General features: G+C 37.5%; 1 protein-coding gene across 3 annotated transcripts; it reads right to left on the reverse strand.

Annotated features, from left to right (window-relative positions):
• Positions 1-1,332: 1,332 nt before the first annotated feature.
• LOC127423963 (ectonucleoside triphosphate diphosphohydrolase 4-like) lies at positions 1,333-19,875 on the reverse strand. 3 transcript variants are annotated; one of them, XM_051668690.1, is made up of 13 exons: positions 19,436-19,875; positions 19,141-19,309; positions 18,540-18,737; positions 13,368-13,573; positions 10,431-10,581; positions 10,226-10,329; positions 8,253-8,312; positions 7,988-8,142; positions 4,953-5,119; positions 4,248-4,572; positions 3,795-3,880; positions 2,817-2,978; positions 1,333-2,681 (listed from the first exon to the last, which is right to left on the reverse strand). In XM_051668690.1, the coding sequence occupies exons 2-13, from the start codon at positions 19,146-19,148 to the stop codon at positions 2,444-2,446; spliced, it is 1,860 nt and encodes a 619-aa protein (XP_051524650.1). In that variant the 5' UTR covers positions 19,149-19,309; positions 19,436-19,875; the 3' UTR covers positions 1,333-2,443. The 3 variants fall into 3 exon arrangements, with proteins under 3 accessions (XP_051524650.1, XP_051524651.1, XP_051524649.1); XM_051668691.1 differs by having other exon boundaries at positions 8,012-8,142; positions 19,141-19,875; XM_051668689.1 differs by having other exon boundaries at positions 19,141-19,875.

Consider the following 19,875-nt stretch of genomic DNA (forward strand, 5'->3'; position numbering starts at 1 on the left):
TCTGGTCAAGGTTGATAAGGGTTTAAGAAAGTAATTAGTAATAAGTAATGCAATTACTTTTCAGACAGAGTAATTAGTACAGTAATCTAATTACACTGTAGAAGATATTAATTACTAATTACAACTTTTTTTTTAGAGTGACTTACCCAACACTGATGTTTTCTCCTTAGCAAGCACCATAAATAAGGAAATAAGCCCACTTAACACATTTTGAATTCTTAATTTCTCTTTGTCTTTATCAACATTGACAGGATTGATGTTTTCTGCAAGTAAATATGTCTTTTTAACAGTTATGAATTTTTTTACCTTTCATAAATACCAACAGTTCACAGTGAGCAATGAAAAACAATTGACAGAGATAGTAAGAGACAAGTTGAGAATTAGCACTGAAACACATGGACGTACCTATTCAGTTCAGTCATCCTCATAAAAATGGCTTATAGGTGCATGTTTTGTCATTTATCGTTGGAATCTTTCATAATCCCATTAGACCTTGGCAAAACTACAAAAAGTAATTATCTTTTAAATCGTAAGCATTCTGGGACACAGAAGCTGAACCCAAGACATGAAAACATGAAGAATATTGCACTGATTCTTATCGGATTACCTCTACAGGTTTATATAACACAAATTAGAGTAGCCCCCGCCCCCCGGGCAATAAACAAAAAAACAAATAAAATTCAAAGTGCGCATACTTCAAACACAAATACATGCTCATAATCCCACATACACTCACAGACAAGCAACAAATGTAGTATGATAAAGCGGTAATTTTGAAACTGCAACACTGTATTATCTACCATAAAACCTTATTTTACATCCTCACACAAAAATGAAAGTTCTCTCATCATTTACTCGCCCTCATGCCATCCCTGATGTGCATGACTTTTAACTCAAGATTTTTAGAAGAATATCTCAGCTCTGTTGGTCCATACAATGCAAGTAAATGGTGATCAGAACTTTGAATCTCCAAAAAGCACATAAAGGCAGTATAAAAGTAATCCATAAGTCTCCAGTGATTAAATCCATGTCTTCAAAAGCAATATGATGAGAAACAGATCAATATTTATGTCATTTTATTACTATAAATCTCCACTTTCACATTCTTTTGTTTTTGGCTTTTCACATTCTTCACCACCTACTGGACAAGGAGGAAAATGTATAGTAATAAAGGACTTAAATATTGATGTTCCTCACCACAACTATCATAATGCTTCTGAAGACATGTATTTAACCACTGGAGTCATTTGGTTTACTTTCATGCTACCTTTATGTGCTTTTTGGGGCTTCAAAGTTCTGGTCACCATTCACTTGCATTGTATGGACCTACAGAGCTGAAATATTCTTCTAAAAATCATAATTTGTGTTCTGCTGAAGAAAGAAAGTCATACACATCTGGGATGGCATGAGGGTGAGTAAATGATTGGAGAATTTTCAATTTTGGGTGAACTATCCCTATAACATGAAGAAAGTTTACATTTACTTTTTCTCTTTCACCCTTTATATTCCTTCAAATATGCACACAGTGCTTTGTGAAACAAGATAGATGGATATTTTATGATGTTCTTTACAATTTATGGTAAAATCTTCAGATGGAAAAATTTCTTTCAAACTGTATTAAAAATGTACCAAAACTTTCAAAATGTGCCTGGTATTTTAGTTTTAAAGGATATTCAAAACAGTTTTGCATTCTATTATGAGTGTCTAAAATCCAAGAGCAAAAGCTCTTAATGTATACAGAAAAACAAAAACTCTTCCCACTGTGGTATGTTTGGTGCTAAAAGCATTGAATATTCAATTAAAATCAATCTAACTCGCTCCATTTCTCTTTGACACCACCACATCTTCTAATCATTTTTAATTACGTGCGGAATCTTGAGTTTGAGGCAAATATGAGTCTAAACTTTGGGTTGTATACAGTAAATCAAGAGAACACATATATAAACCCTACTCTATGTTATCGACCTTTTTTACATTGATAGTAACACTGAAAATTAAGAAAAAAAAAAACAAAAAGCCCCAGAATTCTCCATACAAGTAATAAATAAACAAATATTAATATCAAAGCTGAGCAAAGGCAACCTAATCATTGCATACGGTCTTTTCCGGGCCACGAGTGGAGCTGCAATCTTAATGCATGAACATTATGGTAAAAGTTCACTGGCCTTGCCTGAAAATATAATTTAAACATAAAAATCCCTTGCAGTTAATTTAGTGAATCTGCAATAAGTATAGTCTTCACATAGACATATTTGGCCAGTGAGGGGCTGAAATGAAGACTGTAGGAGAGGGACTAGCTGGGGTGCAGAACCATGTTTGGTGACAAAAAGTTACAAAAACCAAAGCGCCTTCATTAGAGAGGTATGTCGAGAGTTTCAAATGACATGAGTGAATGCTCTCTTCTGGCAATTGGTCAGTTGTTGTGACTGACAGGGTCCAGGCCCTATAGGGTAATTGGGAGGTCTGACGAACCCAGGCCCTCCTCCAGCCATTGGACAGAAGCAGAGGCACCACGGTGAAGTGTCGAGCGGTTGTGTATGCGCCTCAGACGGAGCAGGTACAATAGGATAGACAAAACCACCACCAGAAAACAGGCCAGGAAGAGATAGTGGTTATTCATGAAAGAGAAGCTGTGATGCCAGTGAGAGTGAGTGCCCTTCAGAATCTCCTGCTGGATGTCCCTGAGAAAAAAATACAATAAATCAAATCATGCGCAGATCTCTCAACAACACAAGTCCCTTAGTAAATTCTGGGAAGGTACTACAGGTGAATAGGTTGAAATGTTACCTTATATCAAAATAAAGAGAATATTGTACCTTAGAGGTAGAAAACGTGTGCGGTACAAAATGGCTCCAAGTGTCCACTGCACTTCTTTATCGTAGACCAGCAGGGCCGTCCTGAGATTCTCATACGCCGGTGGGAATGCAAAACCTGAGTGGAGCACCTCGTACATCCACGCAGACTTGAAGCACTGATACCTGCAAGAGGGGAGCAGCTGTCAGTTTTTTCTTTTCATTGAAACTGTGCTTCATTGAGAACAAAGTATATAAAGGCTGTCGATTTAATGCGTTAATTTAGTGCAAAACGATGTGAAAAATAACGTGCTAAAAAAATAACGCGTAATTAATCATGCCCTCGACCTGTACGCATATTCCGTAATAAAGGATGTTCCTACCATTGGAGTAATTCAAGCTTGATGTACCACCTTGATGCATTAGGGGGCAGTCAACGCTCCAGCTGTACATGCAACATGCCTCGACAAATCAACGGCAGCAACAGGCAGCTCAGCCTTCCAAAGACGGATTTTTGCACTCACAGACAGCTGGACCGAACATAGCAGAATGCAGGGATCCCGAGACGTGTTTTTAAAAGTTTTAAACTACGTTTAACATGGCACATCCAAAAAAAAACAACAAAGAAAACAGTGCTCATGACTACAGATGATGAAAACTAGTGAGAGCAACACAACCAGACACACAAGTATATAGACCAACAATTAAAAATAGAGCAGGGGGATGTTGGCCAATAATAGGGTTATATAGGGTATGTAGCGTTATATAGAAATAAAACAACAAACTACACTTTGACTTTTAAAGCAACTTTTTGAAATTGCTTTAATTGCTAAATGCTTTACTTGTCTGTTCCCACAATACAGTATATGATGTATGATGAATTAATCAGCACATCATTTAATTAATTTGATAAACATTTTAACCGATTGACAGTAATTTCCTAACATGCACTTTAATATAAAAAAATACTGCCTGGATAGAAGTTTTACATTTTAAACTCACTTCAGTCTGTGTACATCAGCATGTGAGGCGTACAGACCACGATCAAAACGCTCTTTCAGAGTTTTCCACTGGGTGGCACAGTAATTCTGTGAAATGAGATGGATCAGGTAATCAATAACTTTAGAAATAATGTGAAACTGCATTCACAATGCATTTCACTTCTGTAATCTGTTGTATTTCCAGGTGAAAAATAATATTCATCAGGAAACATTGTAGGGTTTTAAATTTTATGTACATTTTTAACAAAATATTACTAAATATTTTATTAAAAAAATAAAATAAAAAAATTATTATTATAATAATAATATATATATATATATAATTTTGACCAAATAGATCTAATAAATGTAAATCTCCCTGATTTATATAATCAACATATATTATCCACAAAGCCCAATGACGAATATCTATATCTGCATCTTCTATGTGCCACTGTCCTATCTGAATGTGTACCTGAGCAGCTTTGGCATATTTGGAGGAGTTGTAGTCTCCTCCCATGCGCAGCACATCTTCAGTACAGTAGTAAAACTCAGAGAAGCCATAGAACTGGCTGTTGGGAAAGTCAATAGGTGGTTGGTAGACTCCATTAAGCGATGTGTTTGTGTCATTGGTGCGGTTGAGAAACGGCTGGAGCAGCAAGCGGCAGCGTTCGAAGTCTCCAGTGCCTCGCAGGTGCACCTTCTGGTCCGGAGGTCCCACCTCGTCCTGGAGGGTAAGTGGCAGGCAGGGGTCCAGGACGGGAGAGTCTGCGCTCTCTCCTTGATGTTGACCCAGCAGCCTGGAGACATGGGGAAGAGATTCTGGGTAGTTGATGCATAATGTGTCCATGGACATTTTTTGAACAAAATCAAGATTTTAGATGAAAACCTCTAAGATATATTTTCTCTTCTTGATTCTTATTTCATGGTCACTTTTTTCTTTCTTTTTCTTTTTTAAAGATTTTAACGACATTATGTATTTTTTGTGTGTTCCTGAATGTTTCATATTTATATTTCTCATTAAATGAGAAGTATTCTGTCAGCAAAAAGGGTTTTTAAATTTACAATAATAGCTAGAAATTATACAGCAACAATAAACAACTTTCCAAAGTATTTCATATCAACTACCCATCTTAACATCCCAAGTTCTGCAGAATTTCCTAGATATGTTTGACCTTACTTGTTTTGGATTTGCGTGTTGCTGATGAGGCTTTCCTCATATCTATGACGGGCTGCATTTCCCCCGAAACCCAAAAACGTTGAGACGTAAACACGATACACATGTTCTGTCCGGTGTGCGTCACAACCCAGGTTAAACTCCGCCAGTAAATTCTTGGCTATCTCCTCCTGATGCCACACAGCAAAACACAGACAGAAATATAAGAGTGGAAAACAGACAAAAGAGGTTCCATTTAGGAAACATAATTTTGGGGATCATCATCTAAAATACTAAAACTACTACTGTGAAAAATGACTGAACTGCATTTTTGTTTTTAAACAGACAGCAAGGCAATGGAAGTGAGAAGCAGCATATCATATTTGTACTGTTATTTAAAGGAGTGTTACAGGTTACAAATTAATCTCCTTAGACAGCGTAGGTGGCATGCTGTCAATTACTACAAAATAATTTCAACTAGTCCCAAAAAAACAAAACAAGTTAACAGTATGCACTTACAATGGAAGCCGAGGGGGGAAAACCGTTCAGAAGGGTTTAAAGCTAAAATGTGCAGCTAGTATTTTTTTTAAGTGCTTGTATTAAATTCTTTTGCACAGAAAAGGGTACTATTTGAGCTCTGAAGCTGTAAAAATCATCCTTTTAGAGGTGGGACTAATGTTCTAGACAAATGAACTTGTAAACAGTCCCTTTATATGTGAAAGTACAGGATTTATCGGCTTTACATGGTCATGACAGTAGTTGAAAGACTAGATATAACTTTGCGTAAACAATGTTAAAGAAATATTCGGGGTTCAATACAAGTTAAAATAAATCGACAGCATTTGTGGCATAATGTTGATTACCACAAAAATTACTTTTTTTTTTTACTTAAAAAAAAAAATCGAGGATATGGTGAGTCACTTACAATGGAAATCAATGGGGTACATTTTTGGAGGGTATAAAAGCAGAAATGTGAAGCTTATAATTTTATAAAAGCACTTACCATAATTCTTCTGTTAAAACTCATCTTTCGTTTGAGCTATAAAGTTGTTAAAATTTGCGGGTTTTTTAATTGTAATTTTGGTTGTTTAAGGGTTTAAAGCGTTATGTCGTCATGGCAACAAAGTAGAAAAGGTTGGTAAGAGATTATATCACACTAAAATCATGTTAACACGCATATTGTTTACATCTTGTGGCTATACTTTTGAAACAGTGAGTATTGTAACATTTATATATTCACTTCCATTGTAAGTGCCTCACTGTAACCTCGATTTTTGCTTTTTTAAAGAAGAGACGAGACAAAGTTACTTTTTGTGGTAACAAACATTCTGCCACAAATGCTGTCAATTGAGCTTAACTTGTATTGAAATACTGTATTTTATTAAACGGAAGTGATTTTTATCCCACTAATATACTTTTAAGATTTATTATTGCAGTGCAATGTCTTGCCCCATAGACTTCCATTGTATGTGCTTTATTGTAAGTCAAAAATCAAAAGTTAACTACACATTGAATTGCAAAACAGACTGAAAAGGGTCTAGCAAAAAGATATAACTTTATTCAATTTGCATCCTAAAAAAATTTGCAAATTGTGTTAAAAGCCAGACCAAGTCCAAGTGCTTTATTGTAAACATGATTATTTTCGACAGCATGTCACAGATGCGGTCTATGGAGCTCAACTTGAATTGAACCAGGAACATTTCTTTAATTGTTCACAGGGTCCAATCCAGACACAGAAAGATTCTGAAGAACATAAAAACACTGAACACTTCATTCTTATTGACTGTGATCACATTTGATTCCAACAGCATCCTGTTATGTCAGATTAGGGGGCCATCTGTGGCATTCAAACCACAGAAACGAACTCAGAAACAGATTCATTTTGGCCAGATTTTGTTCTAAATGGCGTCACATCCATTCGTTTTTGATTTCGTAGGAAGTGCGTAGGAAACAGTCCACCCCCGAGTCTCTATAATATTCTGTTCACTACATACTGTATGTCCATAGAACAAACCTTGTGCGAGTTATGCACTGAAATTTAATCCTAAGGGTTGGAAATTTTCTGTGTAAACCTAAATGTGAAAATCTCGTGCTTGTGCCTGGTGTGTCAGTTCAGCTGTTACTATGGTTACAGGCGGTGTCCGCATGGTGTTTTGCCAGGTATTAAACTGAACATGAACTTTCATTCCACGTGAAACTAGGGCTACACAAACTTGAAAATGATGAATTTGCTTTGCAGTACTCGTATTCACAGAAAAATCATCTTACAGTTATGCACTTTTGAATATGAAGCGAAGATCGCCCTGCGACGCCAAGAGCTCCGATTACATTACAATCGCAACATTCTGCGCAAAGGATACGCATAAGCAGTATTGTGCCCTATATTGATGTGTCTCTTATTTTATACATCCTATTTATTTGTTGTGTTTCTATAAAACGATTAGGCATACCATATTAAGACAGACAACAAAATCAGCAGAAGAATAACAATTCAAAAGTGCACCACAATTCAAACTACAGAGATTAGACTTAAAAACTCTCCAAATTACTGGCACTTTACACTCTACCAGAATGAATTAAATCATATATTGTTTAAAGGGGCCATTTCATGGAAAACATGATTTTAGATCATTGCTCTACAACTGAGTTTAATGTACTATGCAGACATACAAAGTTCCCTCTCCCGTCCACCCATACCAGTTAACAGTACAGTAATGGAAATGGTCACATGTTTTGGTGCAATAAACCTTGACTAACATTGTAAGTGGACTTTAGGGAAAATATACAGTGCTACAAAAGTGTATGATATGGCCCCTCTAATACATAGTTCTGTGTTGAAGAGAAGTTAGTATAATCCTCAAAGATTAATCACCATGCTGCGTTATATGCATGCAGCAGGCGTATCTCTGTCCAAGGCATCAGTTCAACAAATTCACCGTGACTTTATACTGCACTGGGGCATGGACAGCAGAGTATCAGGAGAACAAGAAGGAGAGAATGTAAATGACAAAGCCAAACTTTTAGCTTCAAAAATACGGGAAATTATTATAGATAATAACCTGCTGTGGAGAAGCAAAGCTTACAGTTTTGGGCACTTCGTATGCGATCTGAGTGGAGACACCACCCATGTCCAACACACCGGCCGTACGTCTGCGCACCAGTGTCACCTGCTGGTCACTGCCGGGAACCTGCACTTCCACTACGGCCTCATTTTCTGAAAAAAAAAAAAAAAAAGAGGTAGAGAGGAAAGGCGAGAAGTGATGCTGCATAATCTTTCTGCAGGTTGTAAATCATTATTCATTACTTATGTGACGAAACACTTACCATCCTCGACATGATTGAAACGCCCCAGAACAAAGTTTATTCCTATCCATGCATATACTCCTGTCAAAAAGTAGATTGGTCACACTTTAAGGTGTTCATGTTATTGTGCATTTACATAGGTAATTACTGAGTTGAACTACATGTAATTACAGTGTAATTATTTTGTTGAGCTATCAGAATTTACACACTTTTTATTACTATAGCAATTAAGTCATAACATGTAATATGTGTAACACGGACACTGTAAAAGTGTTGCTAGTAGATTTTTTATGAATAATTAAGTACATTGTAAATTAAGTACATTTGGTTCCTACACCTTGTGACCATTGACCATTGGATGTCAATCAAATTAAATGTCGATTAATAAATCAACTTAATTGCATACCAATATTTGCTGAGAAAATCCCCCAAAAAAGACACTAATTCAAATACATTAGCTACATAATTGCTACATTGCTTAAATTGCTCCAATTATACATAAAAACTACAAAATGGCTGAATAAAGATAATTAAAAATATCTAATTAATTGTTCATTTATTTTCTAGAGACTGCACTGAAAACAAGCTATTTCTAGCCGATAAAAGATTTCATATATTAAATAACCAGAAACTTTTTATTGCTATAAAAATTTCTAGGACTGTTCAAGATTTGATTAATTCCCATGACTTTTCCAGGCCTGGAAATCACAATTATAAAATCTCCTAATATTTTCAGGTTTTCCATGAACGTGGGAACCCTGTTCAGTTTGTTGCAACAGTATACGGTTTATAGGGTGTTCTGGGTGGATGTTTACTAGCATAAAGGCCGCAGCACACTCACAAAGTAGTAGTTCTTCATTAATCGCTCAGAGCCAAAAAGATGTTCGGAACAGCTGAGCAACGAACATAATGTTTGGGAACATTCAGACAACGGTGACACCAATGGTGGAGGTATTTAGAGGAGCATTTAAATATGAAGGCACTCAAGACTACATGTGAAACATCAACTAATATGACATTTAAATGTGTCATCAATGACTTCATGCCTCATTCTCGGAGTAGAATTCACACGAGATATGTAAAAGAAGCTGTTTTAACTACACGATAATGATTTAAAGTAATATATATGAAGTAGATAATGTGTAATTTGTAATGTTTACCTTTTGCATTCATAACACTAATGCACTAACAGGCTATACGCATTCATAATATGCGCCGATTACACTGTTATTGTAATTTATGATGACACTGATACTACTGCAAAGATGGGTGTACAAAAGAGTGTTAATGGGTAGAATACAGAAAAAAGAATGATGACTGGCATATCTTTGGGCAGATGTGTGAATGGCTTTCGGATGCAGATGAGTGAAGTAACATACTAAGCAGAGTGAATGGGCACTTGAGTATTTGAGTAGATTTGATTCCTTTTGTAGACTAAACAAAACGTCTCTACTTGAACGATTGTACAGATGTAGGTCAATTTGCACCAGTTCGCTAATAACTAGTTCATGTTCTTAACTGACTTAACTAAGATGTCGGCCTCAAAGTAGATGGAGCTCCAGGTCACACCTGCCAATGATGTGGACCAATGGCAGTAAGGAGTTTAACAGCCGGTAAGAAGTTTTCCTGAAAATTTGCCCTGGCGAACTGTTTTAATTTGCGTTTTAATCAGTTTTCCTACTGTAGCTCTGCGCTTAGCATCCATCCATCCCTATGAAACGTGTCCACTCACACGTTCAAGCCATACCAAAGACCTCAGTGCTGTTGCATAAGAAAATTAGCAAATAATCGTAAATTGATTTCAGCAATTTTTTCTTAGATGATAATGGGTAAAAAAATTAAATAAAAAATAAAAAAACAACGTGGCATCCCTGCTCCTTCCCCTAAATATTCACAAGTGACAGTGATGCTTGCCTTGGCAAACACCACTAATGAGTCTTCTATGTGTGCACCATTCATATTAACGCCTGCTTTTAAGAACAGTTGGTTCTTACCTTCCTGTTTGCCTGAGATGACCTCCACATGGGAGTCGGAGAACAGGAAGTTAAAATTCACAGGAATGTCAGTCCGCAAATCCTCCAACAGGGCCTCCTGCTGGCTGCAAACAAACACAATCTGAGCACATGTGGCGGCTTTTGCACTGTGTGCATCCACGGTTTGAATTTGTATTTGCATGAGTGCGATGGACAGATCGGACACCTTTCAGGCAGGACTCTCATCCCTGCAGTGCACAAGATGTACAGAGGGGTCTCCTGGTGCTTGTTTTTCGGGATGTGCTGAGCAGCAAAACTCAGGAGAGGGCTGATGTAGTCACTGGCTTTGTCTGGTGTGGATGCATACTCAGAGATACCTGCACACACATGAACAAGTTTAAGAACAAAACAACTGTTCATACATACAGTAGAGAAGCCCATTTTTCATCTAGCAGGTGGATACCAAACATGAAAATAAAGCTCATAAGGAAAGTTTTTTTTTTTTTTAAACTAGTCATGTTAATTGATTAAAAAATGTCATAAGATTGGGGGCCTGGGTAGCTCAGCAAGTACTGACGCTGACTAGCACCACTGGAGTCGCGAGTTCGAATCCAGGGCGTGCTGAGTGACTCCAACCAGGACTCCTAAGCAACCAAATTGGCCCGGTTGCTAGGGAGGGTAGAGACACATGGGGTAACCTCCTTGTGGTCACGATTAGTGGTTCTCGCTCTCAATGGGGCGCGTGGTAAGTTGTGCGTGGAACACAGAGAGTAGCATGAGCCTCCACATGCTGTGAGTCTCCGCGGTGTCATGCACAACGAGCCACATGATAAGATGCGCGGATTGACTGTCTCAGAAGTGGAGGCAACTGAGACTTGTCCTCCGCCACCCAGATTGAGGTGAGTAACCGCGCCACCACGAGGACCTACTAAGTATTGGGAATTAGGCAATCCAAAATTGGGGAGAAAAGGGGATAAAATTAAAGAAAAAAAAAAATTTCATAAGATTAGTTACCTGTAGTTGTCTCTTAGTGCTACTTCAAAACTTCTTGAATTGCTCAAAAAGAATTGGTAGGAAAATCCCTTATTATGGAGTTCACGCACTGGTGAGAGGGAATGAATAATGGTGTTCTAACAGTAACTAAATGAACACGTTAACTTGACAGTCCTAGTTTTACCTCAAGCTAGGGTTGGGAATCAAGAACTAGTTCCATTGTTTAAAAATAAATACCAAAACCAAATGATTTCATGATGTTAGGTCCCAAGAAGTGTTCCTGCTGGTCTGCATTCTTCTGCCGTTGCGGGTGGAACATGGCACTAAAACACTAAGATTGAGGTGTTTCAGTTGAATTTACAGCACCATGTTAAAAAAAAAAAAAAGGTGACATTTTAGCTGAGCTTACAGTCTAAATTGAATACGTAGAGAGGGAAAGAGTGGGCGCAAGACAATTAAATAGACAACCTCTTTTTATTGTGTTGTCCTTGCTGGTTGCATACAACAACAAACATATAGCGCAAACAGCATAGTCCGTTTCAGGAACGCATGACTCTTATGAGTGAGTTCTTTTAATGAATCAAGTCAAAATGACTAAAATGTGGGTGAGAAAAAGATAAATATTTAAGTCGTAAGTTGTTTTTGGTGATTTGCATTCTTTGTGCATACCGCCACCTACTGGGCAGGGAGAATAATTAGTAAAATAGAAATAAATATTGAGCTGTTTCTCATCCACACTTACCGTATCAATTCAGAAGATATAGATTTACCCACTGGAGTCTTATGGATTACTTTTATGCCCCCTTTGTGCTTTTTGGAGTTTTGTTCCCCATTAACTTCCCATATAAACAAATCTTTGTGTTCAGCAGAAGAATGTCATACACATCTGGGATGGCATGAGGGTGAGTAAATGAGAGAATTTTCATTTTTTGGATGAAATATTCCTTTAAAGCTTTTGAGACTTAAATCAGTGTAATTACTGACTGTTTGCTCACATGACAACGTGTTGTTAAATATATACATTCAAAATAGAGTTTTGCTGTAATAAATTGTACTTGAAGATGAAGAAACAAAAAGCTACCAAAAAGAACAAATTATTTTTGTTTAATATATAGTTAGGCATAATTATGGGTGTGTGTGTGAGGGGGTGTACATCTTCAAAGCTAATAAAAGAATCATTAATGGAATCGTTAAGTGGATTCTTGTTTGTTTCTTTCATTTTTTACGCCATGCCAACTTCTATGGCTATATTCATGGCGGGAACCAGGTTTAGTTATTTAAAATAAGGTGTTTAAGATTAATTTTTCCTAAAAACCTTAAAACTAAATTTGGATTCATTTGATTAAAAACCTTTTCAAATGAATCAACTGAATAATACAGGTTCCTCAGATGTGTAGGAGCATACCATGGTTCTGTACAAATTCATGAGAGTTGAGCTGTCTGCTCCCCATTTGGCTTTGGATAAAACCTTTAAAACATTCATAGCTATAAAACATTTCTTTTTTTAGTGATTTAATGTGAAGAATAAAAGACAGTTTGTTGTCAAAAGTGATACCAAGAAACCTTTTCTCTTTAACAACTTTAATGGGGACTCCATCCATAAACAGCTCTGGTTCACGGTGTAGTGAACAAAGCTGACAGAAATGCATACAGATGGTTTTTGTTTGTGAGAACTTGAAACCGTTCTGTGTTGACCAGGAGTGCATTTTGTTTATTTTCAATTGGATTTTTCACTCGATAGTATTCATGCACTTGCTCTTGTAGCAAATACAGATATTATCTACATATAAACTACAGAGGACATCAGAGCCAATGACTTTTGCAATGCTATTTATTTTAATACTGAAGAGGGTTACTGATAGGATATTTCCTTGAGGTACTCCAAGTCCTTGTTTATGTAGGTTAGACAAGGTGTTTGCTATTTTAACTCTAAAAAGTCTGTTCAATAAAAAAAAACTTTCAATGAAGATTGGCAGTCGACCTCTAAAATTCATTTGGTACAAATCCTTTAAAATTCCACGTTTCCATGTCGTGTCATAGGCTTTCTCCAAATCAAAGACGACTGTTAAGTGGATTCAGAACCAGAATTGTTAAATTCTTTTACAATTATTTCCTAACCCTCATTCACCATTCCATACAAATGTCAATGTTCATTCATTCATACACTAACCTGGCTTGATCTTCATCACTACAGGCTTCCTGTGCTTGTCTCTCATCTGTTTAATATCCAGCAGTTCGTGCAGGTTGCCGTTATGCCGGGGCCAGGTGTACACGAACACACGGGAGCCACTGCTGCCACAGTCCACCACCAGCCCATAGTTCAGGTTGGGGTTATTGGTGTCCGTGGCCTCCATGTCCGGCACGCGACCCAAACGTCTAGTGGAGACAAAACATCACAAGGCCATGATTAGATTTAGTGACATGCACAACTGGAAAAAGAAAATTAGCATTACACTCAGACAGTGAAGTACTGGAAAAACACTACGCTTGCTCTGAATTTCAAAACATGAGCATTACATTCAGCAATACCAGTCTATTAATTATAAAATTGCCCAATAAAAACATGAAGCAAATCTCACAAAACTTGTCAGAAACATGCCCAGGTTAAATTTCACCCCCCAAAAAATAAAAGCCTGATTTTAGGTCCATTAAGATTTTTTGCATTGACATCAATTGTGCAAATCAAGCACATTTTCACCCCAAATGTCTATTACCAGAATGCATCCAGACAGTTCTGTAATTCTCATTATTGTCAAAGATTTTCCTCATTACTTTAATATATTTTTCACTGTATTACATTAAATAAAACCAGCTTAAAACTTGGCAGTACAACAAATCTGAGGTTTTGCCCATACTGATAACTAAGGTGGTGGAAATGTCCGATAACCGATTAATCGGCCTATAGATTTTAAAATCGACTTATAAAATGTTACAAAACTTTACTATGACGTGCGCAGACATATAGGCTGAGAGAGTCCATAATTAACAAAATCCCAGATACAGCTAGTACAACCAAAATCCAGATAATCTGAAAAAATAAAATGCAGATTTGGTGCATAATGTGGGACTTTTAACTATAAACAAGCCCAAAACACAAGGGGCTCTTATTTTGCTTTGCTTTATTATTATTTGATGAGTTATTAGAAACGGCAAATCCTCATGCGATTGTTAATCACAAATAATAATAAAAATAAAATAAACTTGTGTCGATTTTTGCCAATAGTTCCAAAAAGCAACTATCGGCACAGATTAATCGGTAAAACCGATATATCGGTCTACCTCTAAAACAAATACTAACAAAAGTGCCATTTTCACAATTCAGGTCATGAGAATAGGGGGCTTATAATAATAAATATAGTCCTAAAAATAGGCTTCATTTCATTTTAAGCTAATATGATTTCTTATTTATTTTGACTTGAAATATGACCCGGACATGTTCTTTACAGGTTTTGAGATTCACCCATAGGATTCCTAAAAATGTAAAGGCTTGGTCACATTTACCTTTGCACTGTGAAATATAGTGGGTGAATCTGTCATCTCAATGTAAATCTGCACAATAAATTACTAAATTACTCTACAGCAGGGGAAAATATTTTATATAAATATTTAAAGTAATGTTTACCTTTCGAAATATAATTCATTTGACATCTTTGCACTTTATTTTTTTTATCGTTATATTTTAATGAACCTTTATAACCTCTATTGTTATTTTCTTAATATTTATATTTTATTTTATTTAGCACAGGTATTTCTATCCCAATCAGATATTGCATTATAATCACAGTAGTAAAATATATTAAACAACCACAACTTGTCAAATTATGTATTTTATATACTGTCATTTATTTTTTAATTTCCTAGAAAATTTTGCGTGTCATTCCATTTGTGTATGTACATTTGATATCTTGATATGATATAGCCAAAATGTACATCTTCAATAACTAAAAATGTGTTTTCATTGAAAAGTTCATTGAAAACCTTTAAGACCCATCAGAAGCCTCCATCAACCGGTCGGTTCGGCTGTGAACAGAACCAACACATAAGTGGTTAACAGTACAGACCAAGGAGGTACAGCCATCACCTATTGCTTTTCAGGACTACAGGGCAAACAATGTCATGTTAATGAAGGTTACTTTTAAGACATGATTGCATTGCTGATAATGAAAGTCTTTGTTACGTCATAACTTTGCATGTGAGTAGCGCATATATACTTTTGAATTAAACAGTGGCATTTTTTCACTGTCAGTCAGCATGACAGCGCGCACTCTTGCACTCACACTTGAAGCGCACGCACTCTCAACGTTCAATTAACGTAGTGAAAAACGTTTGTTCACGCACACACATGCAGAGAAAGCGAGAGAGAGTACACGCTCGCATACAATCGACGGTGAGAAAATGTTACTGAAGCCATAGTACACAAGGTTGGCTAAAAGGAAAATTGACATGCTTGGTTTAAGTTCTGTTCATTCTTGTTTTTTTTATTGTCAAATGACGGACAACAACATCAGCCATCAATGTTTTAAAACATCTGTAAATGGTGGGAATATTTTCGAATGCAAACTCTACACTCTCTCACGAACCCCCGTTTGGGAAACCCTGCTCAACAGGAATTGCGAAAAATGCTCCTATGAGAACTTTGTGTTGGGTTCAAGTTTGAACTTTGACATGAATTTGCATCGTTGACCAATAGTAAGTTGCTTGGTTTGGCAGTGAGCCCTGTGCGGCCAGTGCTACGCACATAACTACACTGTATTTTCACAGTAAACAAGAAAATAATTTTTGCAGGGCCTGGGTAGCTCAGCAAGTAAAGACGCTGACTACCACACCTAGAGTCGCGAGTTCGAATCCAGGGCATGCAGAGTGACTCCCGCCAGGTCTCCTAAGCAACCAATTGGCCCGGTTACTAGGGTGGGTAGAGTCATGTTGGGTTAACCTCCTCATGGTTGCTATAATGTGTGGTTCTCGCTCTCGGTGGGGCACGTGGTGAATTGTGCGTGGATGCCGCAGAGAATAGCATGTGCCTCCACACACGCTACGTCTCTGCGGTAACGCGCTGCTCAAGCCACATATGATGTGTGAATTGACAGTAAATGCAACTGAGATTTGTCCTCCGTCACCCGGATTGAGGCGAGTCACTACGCCTCCACGAGGACTTAAAGTGCATTGGGAATTGGGCATTCCAAATTGGGGAGAAAATAAAAAAAATAAAAATAATAATTTTTGCGGTGAGTTTCCTTACAAATTCACACTCCCAGAGTATACAGTGCAGCATAAAAGAAAAAAGAGGCTGCTTGGAAAGTAGTTTTTGCAGATTCTTTGCCTGCGGAATTTCGATGTGCAAAGGTAACTGTGACTGAGCCTTAGCATTAGGGCTGGGTATCGCCAGCCACCTAACGATACGTATTACGATACACGTCATGATTCAATATATATTGTGATAAATCACGATATCATGATTAGATTTAGATTTCGCTTTTAATTTCAATTAATTTGGGAATATATCAGTTACAATGTCTATTTGCTAGATCACGTGGACTGGGAGATGTTCCGGTCCGCCTCTGATGACGACATCGAGGTTTACACTGATAGCGTAACGTGTTTCATCAGAAAGTGCATAGAGGATGTTGTTCCGACCAAAACAATAAGGATCTACCCCAACCAGAAGCCATGGATAAATAGCGACGTTTGCGTGGCACTTAATGCGCGGATATCTGCTTTTAATTCCAGGAATACAGAGGAGCATAAACAAGCCAATTATGCACTCCGCAAAATTATCAGAGCAGCCAAACGCCAGTACAGGGACAAGATTGAAGGACAGTTTAACACCACCAACTCTAGAAGCATGTGGCAGGGAATTAATATCATCACGGACTACAAAGGGAATAAAAACTCCGCCGTGAACACCGCTGCCTCTCTCCCGGATGAGCTAAATACTTTTTATGCTTGTTTCGAGGGAAATAACACCGCCCTCGCGGAGAGGGCTTCCGTGACCAAAGCAACAGAGGTTAGTTCACTCTCCGACAGCCTGAATGTCAATACAGTACAATACAGCCTACTGAATATTTGATATATACTATATATAATATTTTTATTGTATATTCTATATTGTGTGTATTGTATACTGTACATTGTATATTATTATTTGTATATTGTGTTGTGTGTAAATATGTGTATATTAGATATGTAAATTGTGTTGTGTAAATCTGATGTTATTGTAAATTGGTTTGTCTCATCACTGTTATGACTGCTATGTTGCTCGGAACTGCACCCAAGAATTTCACACACTACTGCACTTGTGTATGTGGTTGTGTGACAATAAAAGTGATTTGATTTGATAAAGTATGAAAGAAATTACCTTTCAGCTAATGCTATTATTCATTATACAGGGAACCTTCTAACTTGTTAAATTACGGACGTACAGTATCAATATTACAAATTGTATTTTATCATTAGTTTTTCACCATTTTGGTCACATTTTAGCTTTTTTTTTTTAAATATAGTCCATGTATTACATCAATAAATATGATGTATTAAAATTGCATATATACAGTATATTGTTACAAGTTTGTTTTTTACTTGCTTTGTACTATTTACACGTATTTACTTAGATCTGTAGAACAAGCGCTAAAACGGTACTGTCTCTTTAAGACCTGTGGCAGGGATATTGACTGTAGTGTATCTGTTTGGTCGAATGGCTTCTTTACAGCATGCATGAAATGTGGTTAGAATTAAATGTTTCTTTTGTTGTTTTTGATAAATAACTGACTGGAAAGAACAGCAAGGATATTAAGAGAGACATTATTAATCAAATGGTTTGACTCACATCACACAGAAAGAGTCAAAACTTTTACATTCAGCACGCAGTAAAATGATCTCTGTGCTGAATTTCTTCGCCACTACACCACTCAAACACTGGTGAGTGAAATCTAAACAATTTAACAGCCAGTGGCTAATCGCAGACATGTTTTGTAGCATATGGGAAGTATTCACACATATGATTGTAGGGGATTGCAGATAGAAAGAATGAGCAAGCTTGGCATTTTAAGAATTGACATTGGGATAGTACAAATGAAGATCAAGTAGAAAATCAATATTTTTGCCCGGCCCTAGATCCAAACGCATGAGAGAGGTCCAGCATAACCGTGAATCTTGCAGGATCAGTTAGTCTATTTCGTGCCTCATAGAAGCATCTCTGACTGCACTGAAAATATCACGATACATGGATCTAAGTATAGATACAATATTGTGAGAAAAAGTAACGCGATATATCGATATTTGATTGTATCGACTCAGCCCTACTTAGCATGCAGAAAATTAATGTAACTCAGAACTGGCGTTTTACGTGTGGTAGTGCCTGTCTTCTCTTAACCAGCTGTACTGGCCCTTCCCCGTGACCAGCAGCAGGTACAGCAGCCCCATCACACTAGCCAGCAGACCCAGAAGCAGCAACTGCCTGAAGGAAGGCAACAGGAACCGGGGCACCACCACCGGAGACAGGGTGAAGTGCCAGGAAGCTGGAAACAGGCAGGAAATACTAATCCTACAGAGAAAAAAATAAAAAAAAAATAAATAAAAAAAAACAGATGATGAGAAATCAGATGATGTTAACCTAAAAAAAAATAAATAAATAAATAAAACTTTGGGAAACACCGAGAACATAAAACCAGGTTCTTTTCTAAAGCCGACTGAGCTGCCACATTGCCTCCTCACAGTGGAAGCATCCGAATCAACATGGAACCTCATTAGGAATGCTCTACACAGACAGCAACACCACAAGTCACACATAAATTAATGTGCCGCATTAAAAAGTGTGTGTGAACGCATGCAGACTAGCTCAAGAGACCTAAACTGGAAGATTCCATTACATGAACTGACAACATTGGGTCGTCACGATTATATTCAGCAATTGTGTGTTTGGGAATCACTATTCTGAGTGTACTTGCCTTCCCATTGCTGGAGTGGATGAACAGGTGAGGTGGATGAACTCAAGCCTTCACGGGCAGCCTCTTCTCTGTGCAGGTGCGGTTCAGCATTATGTCATATTTCAAGTCATCCATCATCAGGGGCTTTAACACGTGTGCAGGTGTGTTGAGCAGACGTGGCATACCCCGACTTGAGGAAGTGAGGGAAGAGATGTACACTTGTATCAGTCTTAATTGCTGTCTTACAACCTAGTGAGTTGCCCAGATAACGATTCGATCGTTTGAACGTGTGTGATGCCCAACAATGCTGCCTCACCAGGTTTCAAAACGCAGCAGTAGTGAATATCTGTTTCATCAGCTGTGTGCTTCCCAGGCCGAAAACAGAAACAGTACGCTCAATCATTAAACAAATGAACAAATCTCTGTTTGACACCTAATAACTAACCTGTGGTGTTGTGGACCGACAGAGCGAGCTAATAAAAAGCTGTCCAATGGATTTCAGGTTTGTCTGACTGGATAAGTACCGGTATGTAAACTGGCATATGTTCTCACCGTTCGGCTAAATCTGGAAAGGATGCGTACGTAACCGAGTCATTCTCTGCTGATTTGTGAATTCAAGACTCCACGGATTCAAATCCTGTCGGTGAACACATAGTTATGGCAGTTTGACCCTTCAGGTAGGGAATGCAGTACACGTTCGGCCGAGAAAAGCCGCTGATTCTCTGTAGTTACCGACCAACAGTTCAGTAGTGCCAG

This window comes from Myxocyprinus asiaticus, chromosome 33 (assembly GCF_019703515.2).
Source record: "Myxocyprinus asiaticus isolate MX2 ecotype Aquarium Trade chromosome 33, UBuf_Myxa_2, whole genome shotgun sequence".
In the NCBI taxonomy this organism is placed as follows: Eukaryota; Metazoa; Chordata; class Actinopteri; order Cypriniformes; family Catostomidae; genus Myxocyprinus; species Myxocyprinus asiaticus.

Bases quoted from the DNA above. Each gene is read 5' to 3' on its own strand.
- LOC127423963 (XM_051668690.1), bottom strand. The intron at 10,330-10,430 runs GTGTCCGATCTG...GTTTGTTTGCAG, and splicing joins ATGAGAGTCCTGCCTGAAAG to CCAGCAGGAGGCCCTGTTGG. The intron at 8,313-10,225 runs GTAAGAACCAAC...ACTTTTTGACAG, and splicing joins CATCTCAGGCAAACAGGAAG to GAGTATATGCATGGATAGGA.